Source organism: Yarrowia lipolytica, chromosome 1C (genome assembly GCF_001761485.1).
Source record: "Yarrowia lipolytica chromosome 1C, complete sequence".
Lineage (NCBI taxonomy): Eukaryota > Fungi > Ascomycota > Dipodascomycetes > Dipodascales > Yarrowia > Yarrowia lipolytica.
In genome coordinates, this window is record NC_090772.1 from 2,116,011 (window position 1) to 2,128,217 (window position 12,207).

At 47.3% G+C, this 12,207-nt stretch overlaps 4 protein-coding genes across 4 annotated transcripts; 2 read left to right on the forward strand and 2 right to left on the reverse strand.

The window, feature by feature from the left end:
* Nucleotides 1-1,135: 1,135 nt before the first annotated feature.
* YALI1_C21171g (uncharacterized protein) lies at nucleotides 1,136-2,044 on the forward strand (the record flags this gene model as incomplete). Its single annotated transcript, XM_501850.3, has 1 exon — nucleotides 1,136-2,044. One exon carries the CDS (start codon nucleotides 1,136-1,138, stop codon nucleotides 2,042-2,044), a length of 909 nt encoding a protein of 302 aa, XP_501850.3.
* Nucleotides 2,045-4,600: 2,556 nt separating this feature from the next.
* On the reverse strand, nucleotides 4,601-7,462 carry YALI1_C21234g (uncharacterized protein; the record flags this gene model as incomplete). Its single annotated transcript, XM_501851.3, has 1 exon — nucleotides 4,601-7,462. The coding sequence occupies one exon, from the start codon at nucleotides 7,460-7,462 to the stop codon at nucleotides 4,601-4,603; it is 2,862 nt and encodes a 953-aa protein (XP_501851.2).
* Nucleotides 7,463-8,102: 640 nt separating this feature from the next.
* YALI1_C21241g (uncharacterized protein) lies at nucleotides 8,103-10,838 on the forward strand (the record flags this gene model as incomplete). The annotated part of the gene is made up of 1 exon (XM_501852.3): nucleotides 8,103-10,838. The coding sequence occupies one exon, from the start codon at nucleotides 8,103-8,105 to the stop codon at nucleotides 10,836-10,838; it is 2,736 nt and encodes a 911-aa protein (XP_501852.3).
* Nucleotides 10,839-11,060: 222 nt separating this feature from the next.
* On the reverse strand, nucleotides 11,061-11,340 carry YALI1_C21272g (uncharacterized protein; the record flags this gene model as incomplete). Its single annotated transcript, XM_068282406.1, has 2 exons — nucleotides 11,061-11,198; nucleotides 11,242-11,340. The coding sequence occupies 2 exons, from the start codon at nucleotides 11,338-11,340 to the stop codon at nucleotides 11,061-11,063; spliced, it is 237 nt and encodes a 78-aa protein (XP_068138507.1).
* Nucleotides 11,341-12,207: the final 867 nt, after the last annotated feature.

Below are 12,207 nucleotides of genomic sequence, written 5' to 3' on the forward strand. Positions count from 1 at the left end.
AGGAAGAGGTTCAATTGAATCGAAAATAATGCTTCTGGAATCTAAGAGTCAAGGCGAGCATAATGGTAATAATTTCGCCTTCATTCCATTAATATCCAGCCCGAAAGTCCAATCCAAGAATTAACGACAGCCGCACACGATGCACTGCCTTATCCTTATCGACCCCCTATTTGTAGTTGGTCAAGCCGTATTACTTTATGTTTAATGCTGGTAGAGTCATGCAATGCACTGCAATGCATGCAGATTTATAGGTAGCATCACGTGGTTGCACAATATGTTGAATTAGCAGGGATAATTGGGAGAAGAATAACTTTTTCAATATTGATTATATAGACAAAATATGCATATTTGTGAAATCCTTGTGTACAGACGAACATTATGATACTAACAATACCCTCATAATAACGATTTTCGAAAATTGATTTTAGAAAAAACTCTTGTGAGGAATTCCACCGCCGATAAATGTGGTTGGGAACTTTTAAATGCTATTTTGTTATAGGAAATTTGTGGCTATATGTTTTTGTTTCTTACCTCAGCGGTATTTTTACGTTGCCGTATGCCGAGCGATAGCCGTGTTTTGGATAATGACCCAGGACTCCACACAAGGATGAAATGGTTCTTCAGCACTATCTATCGAATGCTAGAGACTTGAATTTTGTAATGGTGCCTGTTTTTTTACTCCTCAGTCTCTGGATTTCCAGTTCGAGCCATTCTTCGTTCCAGTATTATGTCACGTGCATTCTTACATGATAACAAAGAACGGTCAAACCCCGAGTGTTACCCTACCTGTGAACTAAAATAGCTACAGCAGTACCCAAATTAACTTGTATGAATGTTAGTACAATGCATCACGTGTCTTATTTGGGAGAAGTAAGGAGGAAAATGGTACTCCTACTATTGTGATTCGGAGTTCAGACTTTTTCAGGTTTTTTACGCTCTTTTTTACCCCGCCTTGCACCTTGCACCTTGCACCGCACCGTTACTCAAACACCTTAAAAAAAAGAGGGACAGCACTAGGTTTCGATTTAAGCTTCCAAACAAACTTCGTGGTGGAACTGTGAGGTAACTTTATTACCGCCACTTTATCTCATGCAGGCTGTGACACAAAACCACTAACCTCTTGTACTGTAGGTAGATGGAGAGGGAGAGAGCCCTGGAATATATATATATCTCTGTGTCCCCACGTCGAAGTCAAAAAGTCACTGACACCAAACACTACAAACTACATCACACACACAATCACATGACACAGACATACACTATTACAGCACCTCTACACGGCTCCGAATACCAGACTATCAAAGTACACCCCAAAGACCACAATGAAAAGCTCTCCACAAAGTACCACTTTGAGACCCCTTACCGAGCCGTTCTCGCCTGGGAGTCTGTTTTTCTGCATGCCAACTACCGTGGACGCCATGAGGTGTGGCGCACCATCCTAAACAACGACGACCTCTACTTTACTGGTCCCATTCTAGACGTGGGCAGTGGATCCGGTGTGTCGCTTATGAAGCTTTGCAAGAAGAAGCGAGAGGTACAGAAGGCTTCCAACTATCACATTGACGGAATCACGGCTGTGGACAACTATGACAAGAAGAAGGGCCAGCTCAAAAAGATCATTAACAACATCAAGGCAAAGGAGTACACCGACCTCGTGACCCTCACTTCTGCTGAGCTCACCAACTTGCCCTACTCCACGGACACATTTTCGCTGGTTACATCTCCCTGGGCTCTACGGTCATACGATCGGGACACTCAGAAGGAAATTCTGCGAGAGATGGCTCGTGTTTGCAAGCCTGGAGGTTATATCATAATCACTGATCTGCGACCTTCCGGATCCGGGCCTTACGATGAGTGGATTAAGGAAATGGGATGGCACGACGTTCGAAAAATCTCTGCTGGCCCCAACGGCTGGTTCGGATGCTGGACTACCGACATTTACGAGTTCCAAAAGCCCGCTACAGACACCTACAGACACAGCTCAGAGTCTCTGACCGAGGAGGACTCGGTGGTCATTGAGCTTCACAAGGTGAACCTGGGGTAAAAAGACATACTAACATATAAAAATAACTAACACAACTGAATCAATGAGTCATTAATGCCAAACCGTTAATTGTAGCTGCCTTTTTGTGTAGATTTTGTCTCGTCCATTCTTCTCACATGCAAGGGACGTGCGCATATTGCAACACAATACTTGTACTGTACATGTACCGGTACAGTACATTGGTCATGTATGCTTCCAAGTATCGTGCAGCAACCTCGTAATAGCTGAGCACATTGGTTCTATGAATTACTCTGTACGTGGTTCACTCGTCAATGGCTGAAAAGTAGGAGATATTTCTCTTGCGTGTGTTGCCAAGTTGTTAGAGTTAGGCAAACAAAAAAAATAAAAAAGGTATACTGTACCCCGCGTTCTTGTAGCTCCATATTTTATAACAGGGGTTGCAGCGATATTGCCAATAGGGTGTGTGCTACAACATTGTAGTGTTGGCTACTTTTACAGTACAGTAACTCTGAGAAAATGTCACGTAGTTTCCCCATTTATTTTGCCACGTCACAGAATGCCAGCAATTCATTTTTCCTCGTCTTGGTACTACTACAAGTACAGTAGTACAAGTAGATTACATCCCGTCTCTTTGTAATATCTTTCAAGAACGCAGCTTCATTTTCTTTTTTGGGTATTTCCTATTACGGCTGTTAAACGCGGATTTATTAGGTGCGGGTTTTCCTCAAGAACGGAATAAGTAATAAACCAAAATATGTACCGCGTTTTTTTGTCATAATTGGCGACCTCCCAACCCCAACTGGATCTGGAGAGATTTGGGAAGATTGTCGAGACAATTGAGAAACACAAATTCCTCCATGTATTGCCAACCTCTCATCATTTATTCGCGTAATCTAGCCTCATACGTCAGGTACTGCACGTACAGTACAATACTCGCACTTGTGAAGTTGTATCTCGGTACAGTACATGTACCTCAACTTGCCCCATACTTTTGACATCAACAGCAACACATCATTTCTAAAGGAGATTAGAGTCTACCAGGGGGAAGCTTGATTTGTCTTGTTCTTCTCCTCGTGAGAGCCGCCCCCGGCCCGTGTGAGTCACGTGACTATTCTCACCCGTATAGATCACGTGATTCCTGGGGCTTTGTTTTTCCCCGGTGGTAATTCTCGGTGTTTCTTCCAGACTATCCCAGTGCACAGTCCAGTGTACGGTATGTACTGTACTTGTAGTGCAATGAGCCAAGACCTACAAGTGCAATAGGCTGCGAATGGTAGGGCTTCTTTTATCACCTATCAATGTGATTTTGTTCGTACGTACTGCACGTAACATTGTACGGAGTCCTTCATACAGATACGGCTGACTAATTCGGGGATCATTCCGGAATTCAGAGAGCGTCTCCTTGATGGCTGTGTCTATGATAATATCCAAGGCATAAGAACTGGTAAATGGTGGACTCCTCTGTCTACCCTTGGAAGACTGAGCTAGTAGATGTGCATATTTTAGGTGATATAGGAGTTCATCATGTTTCACCAAAAGGTATCGGGCATACACCGGAGTGAGCGCTCTTGAGTCCGGCTACTTTCGAATGTGTAAGAAAATCCTGTATTTGATAGGCCAAATATCTTGAGGATGAGGTATAAGTGTGTCTGCTCTATCCAATATTACCGTGGATGCGAATCTTGGATAGTATTGCAGCGACAGCGCCGGTAAGGCTGCCAGTAGATCTAGGAACAATGATGCAATGTGTGACGAGTACCAGGAGTACTATTTCATCTACAGTACGTCCGTACAACTTTTCATAGAGACAGAATGCCATGACCTGGTCAATGTCCTGCTGACCGTAACGTACAGTTGTTCCACGACCCCCGATGGACTGTTGATGGGGGGGAATGACTCAACGACAAGCCAAGTGTATGTGTGCGTGGGTCCAATATGGACCCACTTCTTTGTACGGTACATTGAGTCTCCCATGAACAGCCATATTCTTTCATCATGGCATCCCAGATCCCTCGCTGTCTTCAAAAGTTCCGTCTCGAACTGTGCAAAAGGAAGGTTTCGTATCGTTAAATAATCTAGCAGCATTGGAAAAGGGCCCGGGAGCTTAATAATAACGTCTTTCTCCGCAATAGGGCCACAACAGGAGCATTTTGATATGAAATATTGAATGAATCTGAATTTTTCCGTATGAAAAAGACTTCAACCCAGCGTCCCGGATCCAAAAACTCACATGTGAGAGAAGACACCCCAGGTTGTTCATATAGACACTACCGCACCGCATTATTGTGAGGCACTACTGTATGTTGGAGATGAGATGGAGATGGGCGCTCGGGCGCAACTGTCGGTGTCCTGACATCTTGTTTGCGCACTCACAGTGCGTGTCAACATTGGTGGACATCGCGAGTTCTCTGCACGCAAGACAGTCTACATTTTCTCATTTTGTTCTTCAAACCCGCAGTAGGACTACTGTCATTATTTACCAAGATACAGCAAGAGGAATACTGTGACTGCACCATTACTGTATGTACAGTAACCTGTTTCTATGAGTTCTAAATCGATTACTATATACATATCCAGACTATTTACACGAGACAGCTACTTTTCGGCCACCTCAACTTGTCTCTCCATCAGATCAATATCTACAATCTTGCCAATCTTAAGCATATCACCCAACTCGACATCTGGGTTGGTTAGATGGTAGTCGGCAATCATACCTAGCTCCATCACCATTACACGCACCATTTCCTGCCTTCTAGGCTCCAACACCAGTCCAGTCCAGTTGATTGGATAGAGCTCTCCAGATTTCAGTCGCTTGAGGAGCCACTCCTTCAATCGGTATGACTCCATGTCTTCCTGTCCCTTCTTCACTGTTCGCTGACGAGCAAACACGTGAGGAATGATCTTCTGGACATCAGAGTGAGAGAAAGGAGGGTTTTGGCCCTGCAAGTGTGCATGCAGCTGGAAATGGTTGAGCAGATCACCATAACGTCGAAGAGGACTGGTGGACTGTGCATACATCGGGATAGCCAGAGAAAAATGAGGCTTGGGGTCGGCTGAAATGTATGCCATCTCAATGGTAGACCACATGGAAACTCCCTCTCGGAAAGGAATCACACCTGTAACAGGGTCACGCGACTCAAGCGTGCCCTTGTTCTCCTCTTCCATATTCTGGTACCGGTACATTAGGGGGATCTTGTGTTTGGCACCGAACGAAGCAACCAGAGAATTAGCGAGGATCATGAGCTCCGAGACAAGAAGAGTTGCTTCGGGGTTGCGTTCCGACACATGATCAAGTTGTCCTGTCTCTGTATTAAGCCGAACCTTGGGCACATCTAGGTTGACAGCTCCAGATTCAATTCGATGCTTACGAAGTCTAGACGAAAGTGCATGCAAGTCCTTGATATCAGACTTGTGCTCAGACTCCTGTGAGCCGTTCAAGACACTCTCTACATGCTCATAAGTCAACCCCACTCCTCCATCGACCTTTGTAAGTCTGATCTCCACACTGTTCATGTCAATTGGATCCTTTGCAGCGGCTTTGTCGTTGAGCTTTGCAGAGATCACCAAGGATCTAACTGCTCCTTTCTGTAACAATCCAAACTCCTGCACGACCTGAGGTAACATTCCTACAACACCTGAAGGGTAGTAGGCGGTGGTAACTCGGCTTTGGGCAGCATGGGCCACATCACTGGAGACTCCGAAATATGAGGCGGGGTCTGCCACAAGAACGTGTACGTACTTGGACCCGTCAGATCGGGACTCCAGAGCAACACCATCATCGATCTCGTGAGCATCTGGACCGTCAATACAATAAAAGTGTGAGAATGGTCGCTTCTTCTCCCCAACCCAGTCTTCACGAGCCTTTTCAGAAAGATCTTCGGTAAAGTCAGAGCTAGTGAGCCTGTCGTACATGGTCTGAATCTCGTCCTGTTGCTCAGAGGAGCCCTGGTAAGGGATCTGCAGCTTGAACGCTTTCTTCCAGGGGTTGATGTCATCAGGAATGTACCCGAGTCGACGCAGGAACTCCATGCATAATGTCTGGGTAATAATTACCTGACCATAATCCTCCAGCTTGCGCATAAATACACCCACGTTGGCTTTTGCAGCCATATCGTTGTGTGAAACCTCGCTAAGGGCGAAACGCTTAACGAGCAACAATATTGCCCGCTCTTGAGGAGTGAGGAGCAACGAGTCAAGTGTTACAGTACCAGCAAGCACATCTTCAAACCGGCTGATAATCTTGTCTAGAGTTAATCCTCCTTCTCTGATAGTGTTGATGGCGGTTTCCGATGCTGCGACATCCAGGGCGTTGATGTAGAGTAACTGAATAGCAGAGTCCTGACCAGGACCAATTACCCACCGAGCAGGAATGCTTCGAACTGCGAGGTATGTGGCGTAATACATCATCGCTGGAGTCAGAGGCGAGTCGTGTAGAGCGACGTGTGGAGACATTCTTTCCACCAGGTCATTGAGAGTGATGACTCTTTGGGAAATGACTGTCTTCTGAAGAATATCCAACACTCTCGTCTTCGCAAGATTGGCTCTTCGCAAGAACTCTGTCATTTCTTGCACCAAAGCAGGTCTGATGCCGACGTGGGTCATTTGTGTATCATCAACAGTGATTGAAAATTGCTCCATAATAGCCGGGTTGGTGAACGGCATCTTAAATGCCACGCCGCCTTCGATGTGTCGACATTCTCCACTAATCATAATCACGTTGAATCCTCCAGATGATAAGACCTCGCCAATGATACCAATCTCGGAAAGATTCTTCTTGATAGACACGTCAATAAGATCGCCAACTCTCGGAGGGCGGTTGATGTCTTCAATGGTGGGTGAGGACTTGACAAATGTGTGATCTCGAGAAACGAGATTCTTCTCTCGGGTCCATCCTTCAGGAACCCTCCGGTACGGCTTGATAGCCTCCTCAGCCTCGTAAGTGGTGATAGCCATGCCCACCCATTGAGCCTGGTATGACGGTAGTGCGAGTTCATCTCGGATTTTTCGAAAGTTTTCGCCAGGGTCCTGCTGATTTGCTAGGGCCATCAATCCTTCCTCCAGATCTCGTTCCTTCTGGCTGATACTAACCACTGAGCTGAGACTCGACGCCTTATGTTTTCGTTTGGGTAGAGGCACGTAATTTGTGTCAAACGCAAGTTTCCAGGCGTACTCTAGCCCGGCACGTTTTTCAGCAAGTAGAGGGTCTTCGATCCGCATTTCTAGGTACATCTTCAACCGATCAACGTAGCTGGCCTGTCTGAAGAGACCATCCTTGGTGGCAGGATATTGTTCTCTCAAAAGTGGTTCGGTTTTCCGGGGTTTAAAAGGCTTTGAGCGCTTCGACTTGCCCGCTTGTCGCAATATGGCTCTCGTGGAGCGCATTTTATTGTGTGTCTTTCGGTCGAGATCGGGTCTGATATGCCTGACCCAGATAAAAATATAATCAAGGTTTGTCATGCATGGATGGATGCATCGGGTTGATTATGTAAGCTTTCCCGAGGGAATGAATAGTAGTTCAGAATGAGATAAAAGTAAGCGTAAATGCCCCCCAGACAAAGAAGATACATAATGTTTTGTAATAAAGAATCTTTATATTCACTCACACTATTCCTGGGTTTTTCCAGAGTACTCATTTTTTTTTTCTCGATTTAAAAGCGACTTTTGAAGATTTGATTTGAATAAAATTTAGAGTGGCAAATTCCAGGTTTTGCAGAAGCTGCAGGTGACGGTGCCACTGGATCCAATTTGACGCCAGCAAGACAAAACAAGGACTATGTGGCCGATTTTTGAACTTTTAGACCCAAAAGCGAGCACATATAACGCTGTTGTTGTTGCTTAACTTCGCTCTCTGGTCACATGAGGTACGAGACCTTGGTCAATATGTCAGGTAGGGAGCGGATTAGGGTTCTTTAGCTGCTTATTAACGAGTTAGAGGACCTGCAATGAGGGATTATGTACCTTGGTAGTTACTGGATAGGGGGTTTTTCCGACGCTCGCAGCTCGACAGATACGAATTGAGGTGGGCAGTCTAGCTCCATTGCCTCCGCTCATAATCTGTTTCGGGTGAACCTTCCCAAACCTAAGATTCGTTTTCGCCATGAAAGCTAAAGTAGTAGTCCATGTGCCTTGGACAACTGAAAAAGCACAGCTACACACCGGTACGATGGAAAAGGCCATTTATTCCAAGGATGGCAAGCGGGTGATCAACCTCAAGTCCCGCGAGACGTTCAAGACGGAAAACGTGAGTTTCGAGTGGGGTGCGGACGACTCCAAGCCCAAATCGAAAAAGAAGAAGAAGAGGAAGTCAAAGGGTCAGCAGGTGATTATCGACAGCATCGATCTGGATGAACGCAGCATTGTTCACGGAGTCATGGAAGCCAAGATGAAGGCTGAAAAGTTGGCGCGTCTGAAGAAGTCGGTCAATGATACCTTTCCACCGTCTCCGGCTTCAGGGCTTTCGCCTAGCATGGAACGACAGACTATCAAGTATTTCTGGCTCTCTCTGACGTCCGAGCAGCGACGGGAATTGGTTCAGGTGGAAAAAGAGGCGGTGTTGAACAAGATGAAACGCCAACAGAAGAACACGTGTGAATGCGACATTTGTGGACGGAAGCGCGTGGCCATTGAACAGGAGCTGGAAACATTGTATGCCGACTACTACAAGGAGCTGGACGCTCTGGCCGAGTCCAAGGACCTACCATTGTTGCCACTACCTAGCATGGGTTTTTTCCAGGCTGACGATGTGTTGCGAGGAGGGCATCAGGACGGCAACACCACGGAGGAGCTTAGTGAGGCTACCAACCGACTCTCGATAGCACCAGCGACAACTGCAACAACTCGACCTTTGCCACAGAATCTGGGCAAGGAAATTGACGAGGAAGGCGATACTGAGGAGGACGAACCCTATGGGTTTGAGGAGGGCGAAGATGTGCAGAGCCTTGATGTTTCATCTGTGGCTGACGATCTGCTGACCAATGACGGCAAGAAGTTCATTGAAATGATGGAGCGTTTGGCAGAGAAACGGGCGGGTCGCATTGAGGAAATTAGGGATGGAGAGGATGAGGAACCCGTGGTGGTGGAAGACGACAATGACGATGAAGAGTACGAAAATGACTCGGACTACTCGGACTACTCCTCGGAGTATTCCCAGACTGGGGAGTCTCTTACTGCTGACCAGCGCATGGAGGAGGGACGTCGCATGTTCCAGATATTTGCCGCTCGTATGTTTGAGCAGCGGGTTTTGCATGCCTACAAGCAGAGCGTGGCTGCACAGGTCAAGGCTGAGCTGCAGCAGATGGAGGAGGAGAAGAAAACATTAGACCTTGAGAAGGAGGCCCGTGATCAGCAGCGACGAGAGCGTAAAAAGGAGAAAAAGCGCGCTCAGAAGGCTATCAAGGAGGAGGAAAAAAGAAAGGCTGCCGCTGAGCGAGAAGAGCGTGAGAAACGTGAAGCTGAAGAGGCTGAACGACTGCGTTTGGAGGCCGAGCGAAAGCAGCAGGAAAAGGAAAGGGAAAAGGCCGCTCGAAAGGCCGCTTCCGAGGCTAAGCAGAAGGCCCGTCAAGAAGAGCAGGCACGACTTGCCCGTGAAAAGGAGGAAAAACGACTCGCTCGAATCAGAGAGATGGAAGAACGCATGAGATTGGCCAAGGAAAAGGAGGAGAGGGAGAAGGAGGAACTTAGAGCGCGTCAGCAACAGGAGGAGGATGAGAGGAGGGAGAAGGAGAGGTTGGAGGAAGAGAGAATCGAAAACGAGAGATTAGAGGCCGAGAGAATCGAAAACGAGAGGCTTGAAAAGGAGCGAGAGCAGCAGAGATTGGAGGAGGAAAAAGAACGACAGAGAATCAAGGAGGAGCGAGAAAAGCAGAAATTGGAAGAAGAGCGTGAAAAGCGTGCATCCATGTCAATTCCTCTTTCCAAACCTCTTCCCGGAAAGACTCAAATCCCTGCAAGCCAGCCGGGTACTTCTCTTGGAGGTCTTCAACAGCCTGTGCCACAGGCGGCTCCTGTGGCCCCTGTAGCAATGATGCCGCAGTCTCCATCTCCTCAACTTCCTCCTGGTCTCACTCAACACGTGGCCCAATCACAGATTCTGCTGGACAGACTCACTCCTGACCCCACAAGCAGAATGACTCCCGAACGGCATACCCCTAGCCCCGGAAGTACCACTAGTAACGCTAAAACGCTGTTGGACTCGCTTTTGCGACCTGCACAAGGCCCAAGCACACCGCCTCCAGGCCCAGGTACCCCCAGATCATCCATCAGCCATGTTGCGCCTGTTGGTGCTATCGGTACCATTGGAAGCCCCGGTCAGGTTAACCAGCAGCCCCTTCATGTTCATCCTGGACATATGAACCACCTATCCCAGGGTCCTGTGACTCCAGGTCAAGTGAACCTCCCAGTGGGTAACATTGGACACGTCGGAAACGTGGGCACTGTGGGAAGTATCGGTCTGGTGAATCCACCCGAACAACCCATTAGTCAGCCCATTTCTCCACCCTCAACCACTCTTCCAATCTCTCAGCACCGATTTGATCCCTGGAATTCTTCTTACTCCGGTATCGCGTCGTCGAGCACCCCTGGAAACCGACTATGGGGTTCTTCTGGAGAGGTCCCTGGAAACGTGATTCGTCAAGCTGCGTTGGACGCCTATGAGGAGCTGCACAAAAACGGGTCCATTGATTGTAACGGATTTGTAAACTCTCGAGCTCTTCAGAATACAGCCCAAAAATACTCGTCTACAGGTCAGGGATTCGGTGTCAGTGAGCTATTCAAGGCCTGTCAAGGGAGTTTCGATATTGTTGGAGGCTTGATGAAACCCAGAGGAGGATTGTAAGGCATGGATGGCATATTTGAGCTGTTCCTGTTCTTTCAGAAGTTTACTGTAAATATTTAACGAATTATGTCACCAAAAGCCTGTGAAGTAGCTATCATACTTGTACAGTATGTAGTATAATGACCCTGTGTAGGCATGGATTACAGTGGAGGCGCAGCAACAGCGAGTTGCAGTCTTCCATCTGTATCTCATGAATTATATTATGGTATCACGTAGAGCTATTCACAGGGTACCGATCTTGTCTCTCCTCTGTCGTGTTTTCGTACTCATACTCGTACTCGCTACCTGATTATGTCTTGGTGTTGTGCATATTAAATGCAACTCGTGGTCCTGTGTGGTGTTGCGTATTTTGAAGTTTTGCTGGACGGAAATTGGTACAACTTGTTCATACCTTGACGAGCACTCGTATGGAGTACAACTTCGGTGAGTAACATCCGTTCATCGTCTCGACAGACGGCAGAATTGGGCAAGTGAGCTGTAAAGACCGGAATAGAGACACCATGTGACCGGTTCCCCCTCCCGTACGGTGACTCGACTACCGGGCCTCTGTCTTACGACGTACGTCCTTATCGCTTGTTGTTGCTCTAAACGGCATTGACATGAGACGATACAGGTCTTACTTGTACGACGTAAGGAAGATTTCCCGGCCAAGTGACCCGACATTTTCGAACGCACAATGCTCTTAGATTGTGCAGGCAGACATCCAGAGCAGATCTGGCCATACAGGCAGACAAAGAAACATTGGCAATTGGCAGCATTGCAGGGATTTCCATGCAGCGATGCATGGACTTCTCGGTCATGTTCGACTGTTACTTGTGGTCATATCTTGGGCCTAGAATGACAAGCCCCATCGGCGCGCTCTGGCATGTTGAGAAGCTGACGATGTTTCAAGTTATACGAGTGCGCCGTCGTACACACACTTGTCATGTCGCCTGATATACTTGCTCCCGAATGCAAGGTGATGGCTTGGTGATTGCTACAAGTACAAGTAGCACGAGTAATCACAACTGGAATCAATAGGACATGTCTCTTCACCGCATCTCGTTGGGCATATGCAGTCCAACTAAGGCCCCTAAATCAGCCCAACTTGACCGGTGCTAGTGAAAGGGGATAATAGTGACAATGGGATCACAGAAAGCCACAAAAATGAACCAACCCACTCGATATTCCAACTTGCAATAACCTCCTCATCCGATCCGTAATTTCATGCTCTGCACGAACTCCTCCTTCTCCTCCTTCTCCTCAGTGTCACCTGTTTTTGTACACCGCCATAAACCTTAATACCAGGTTACCCGCTCACCTCGAGCTACAGTACTGTAGGAAAATAGACCCACAACCTTAATTCAGGGCGCATGGTTGCCCATTTGGG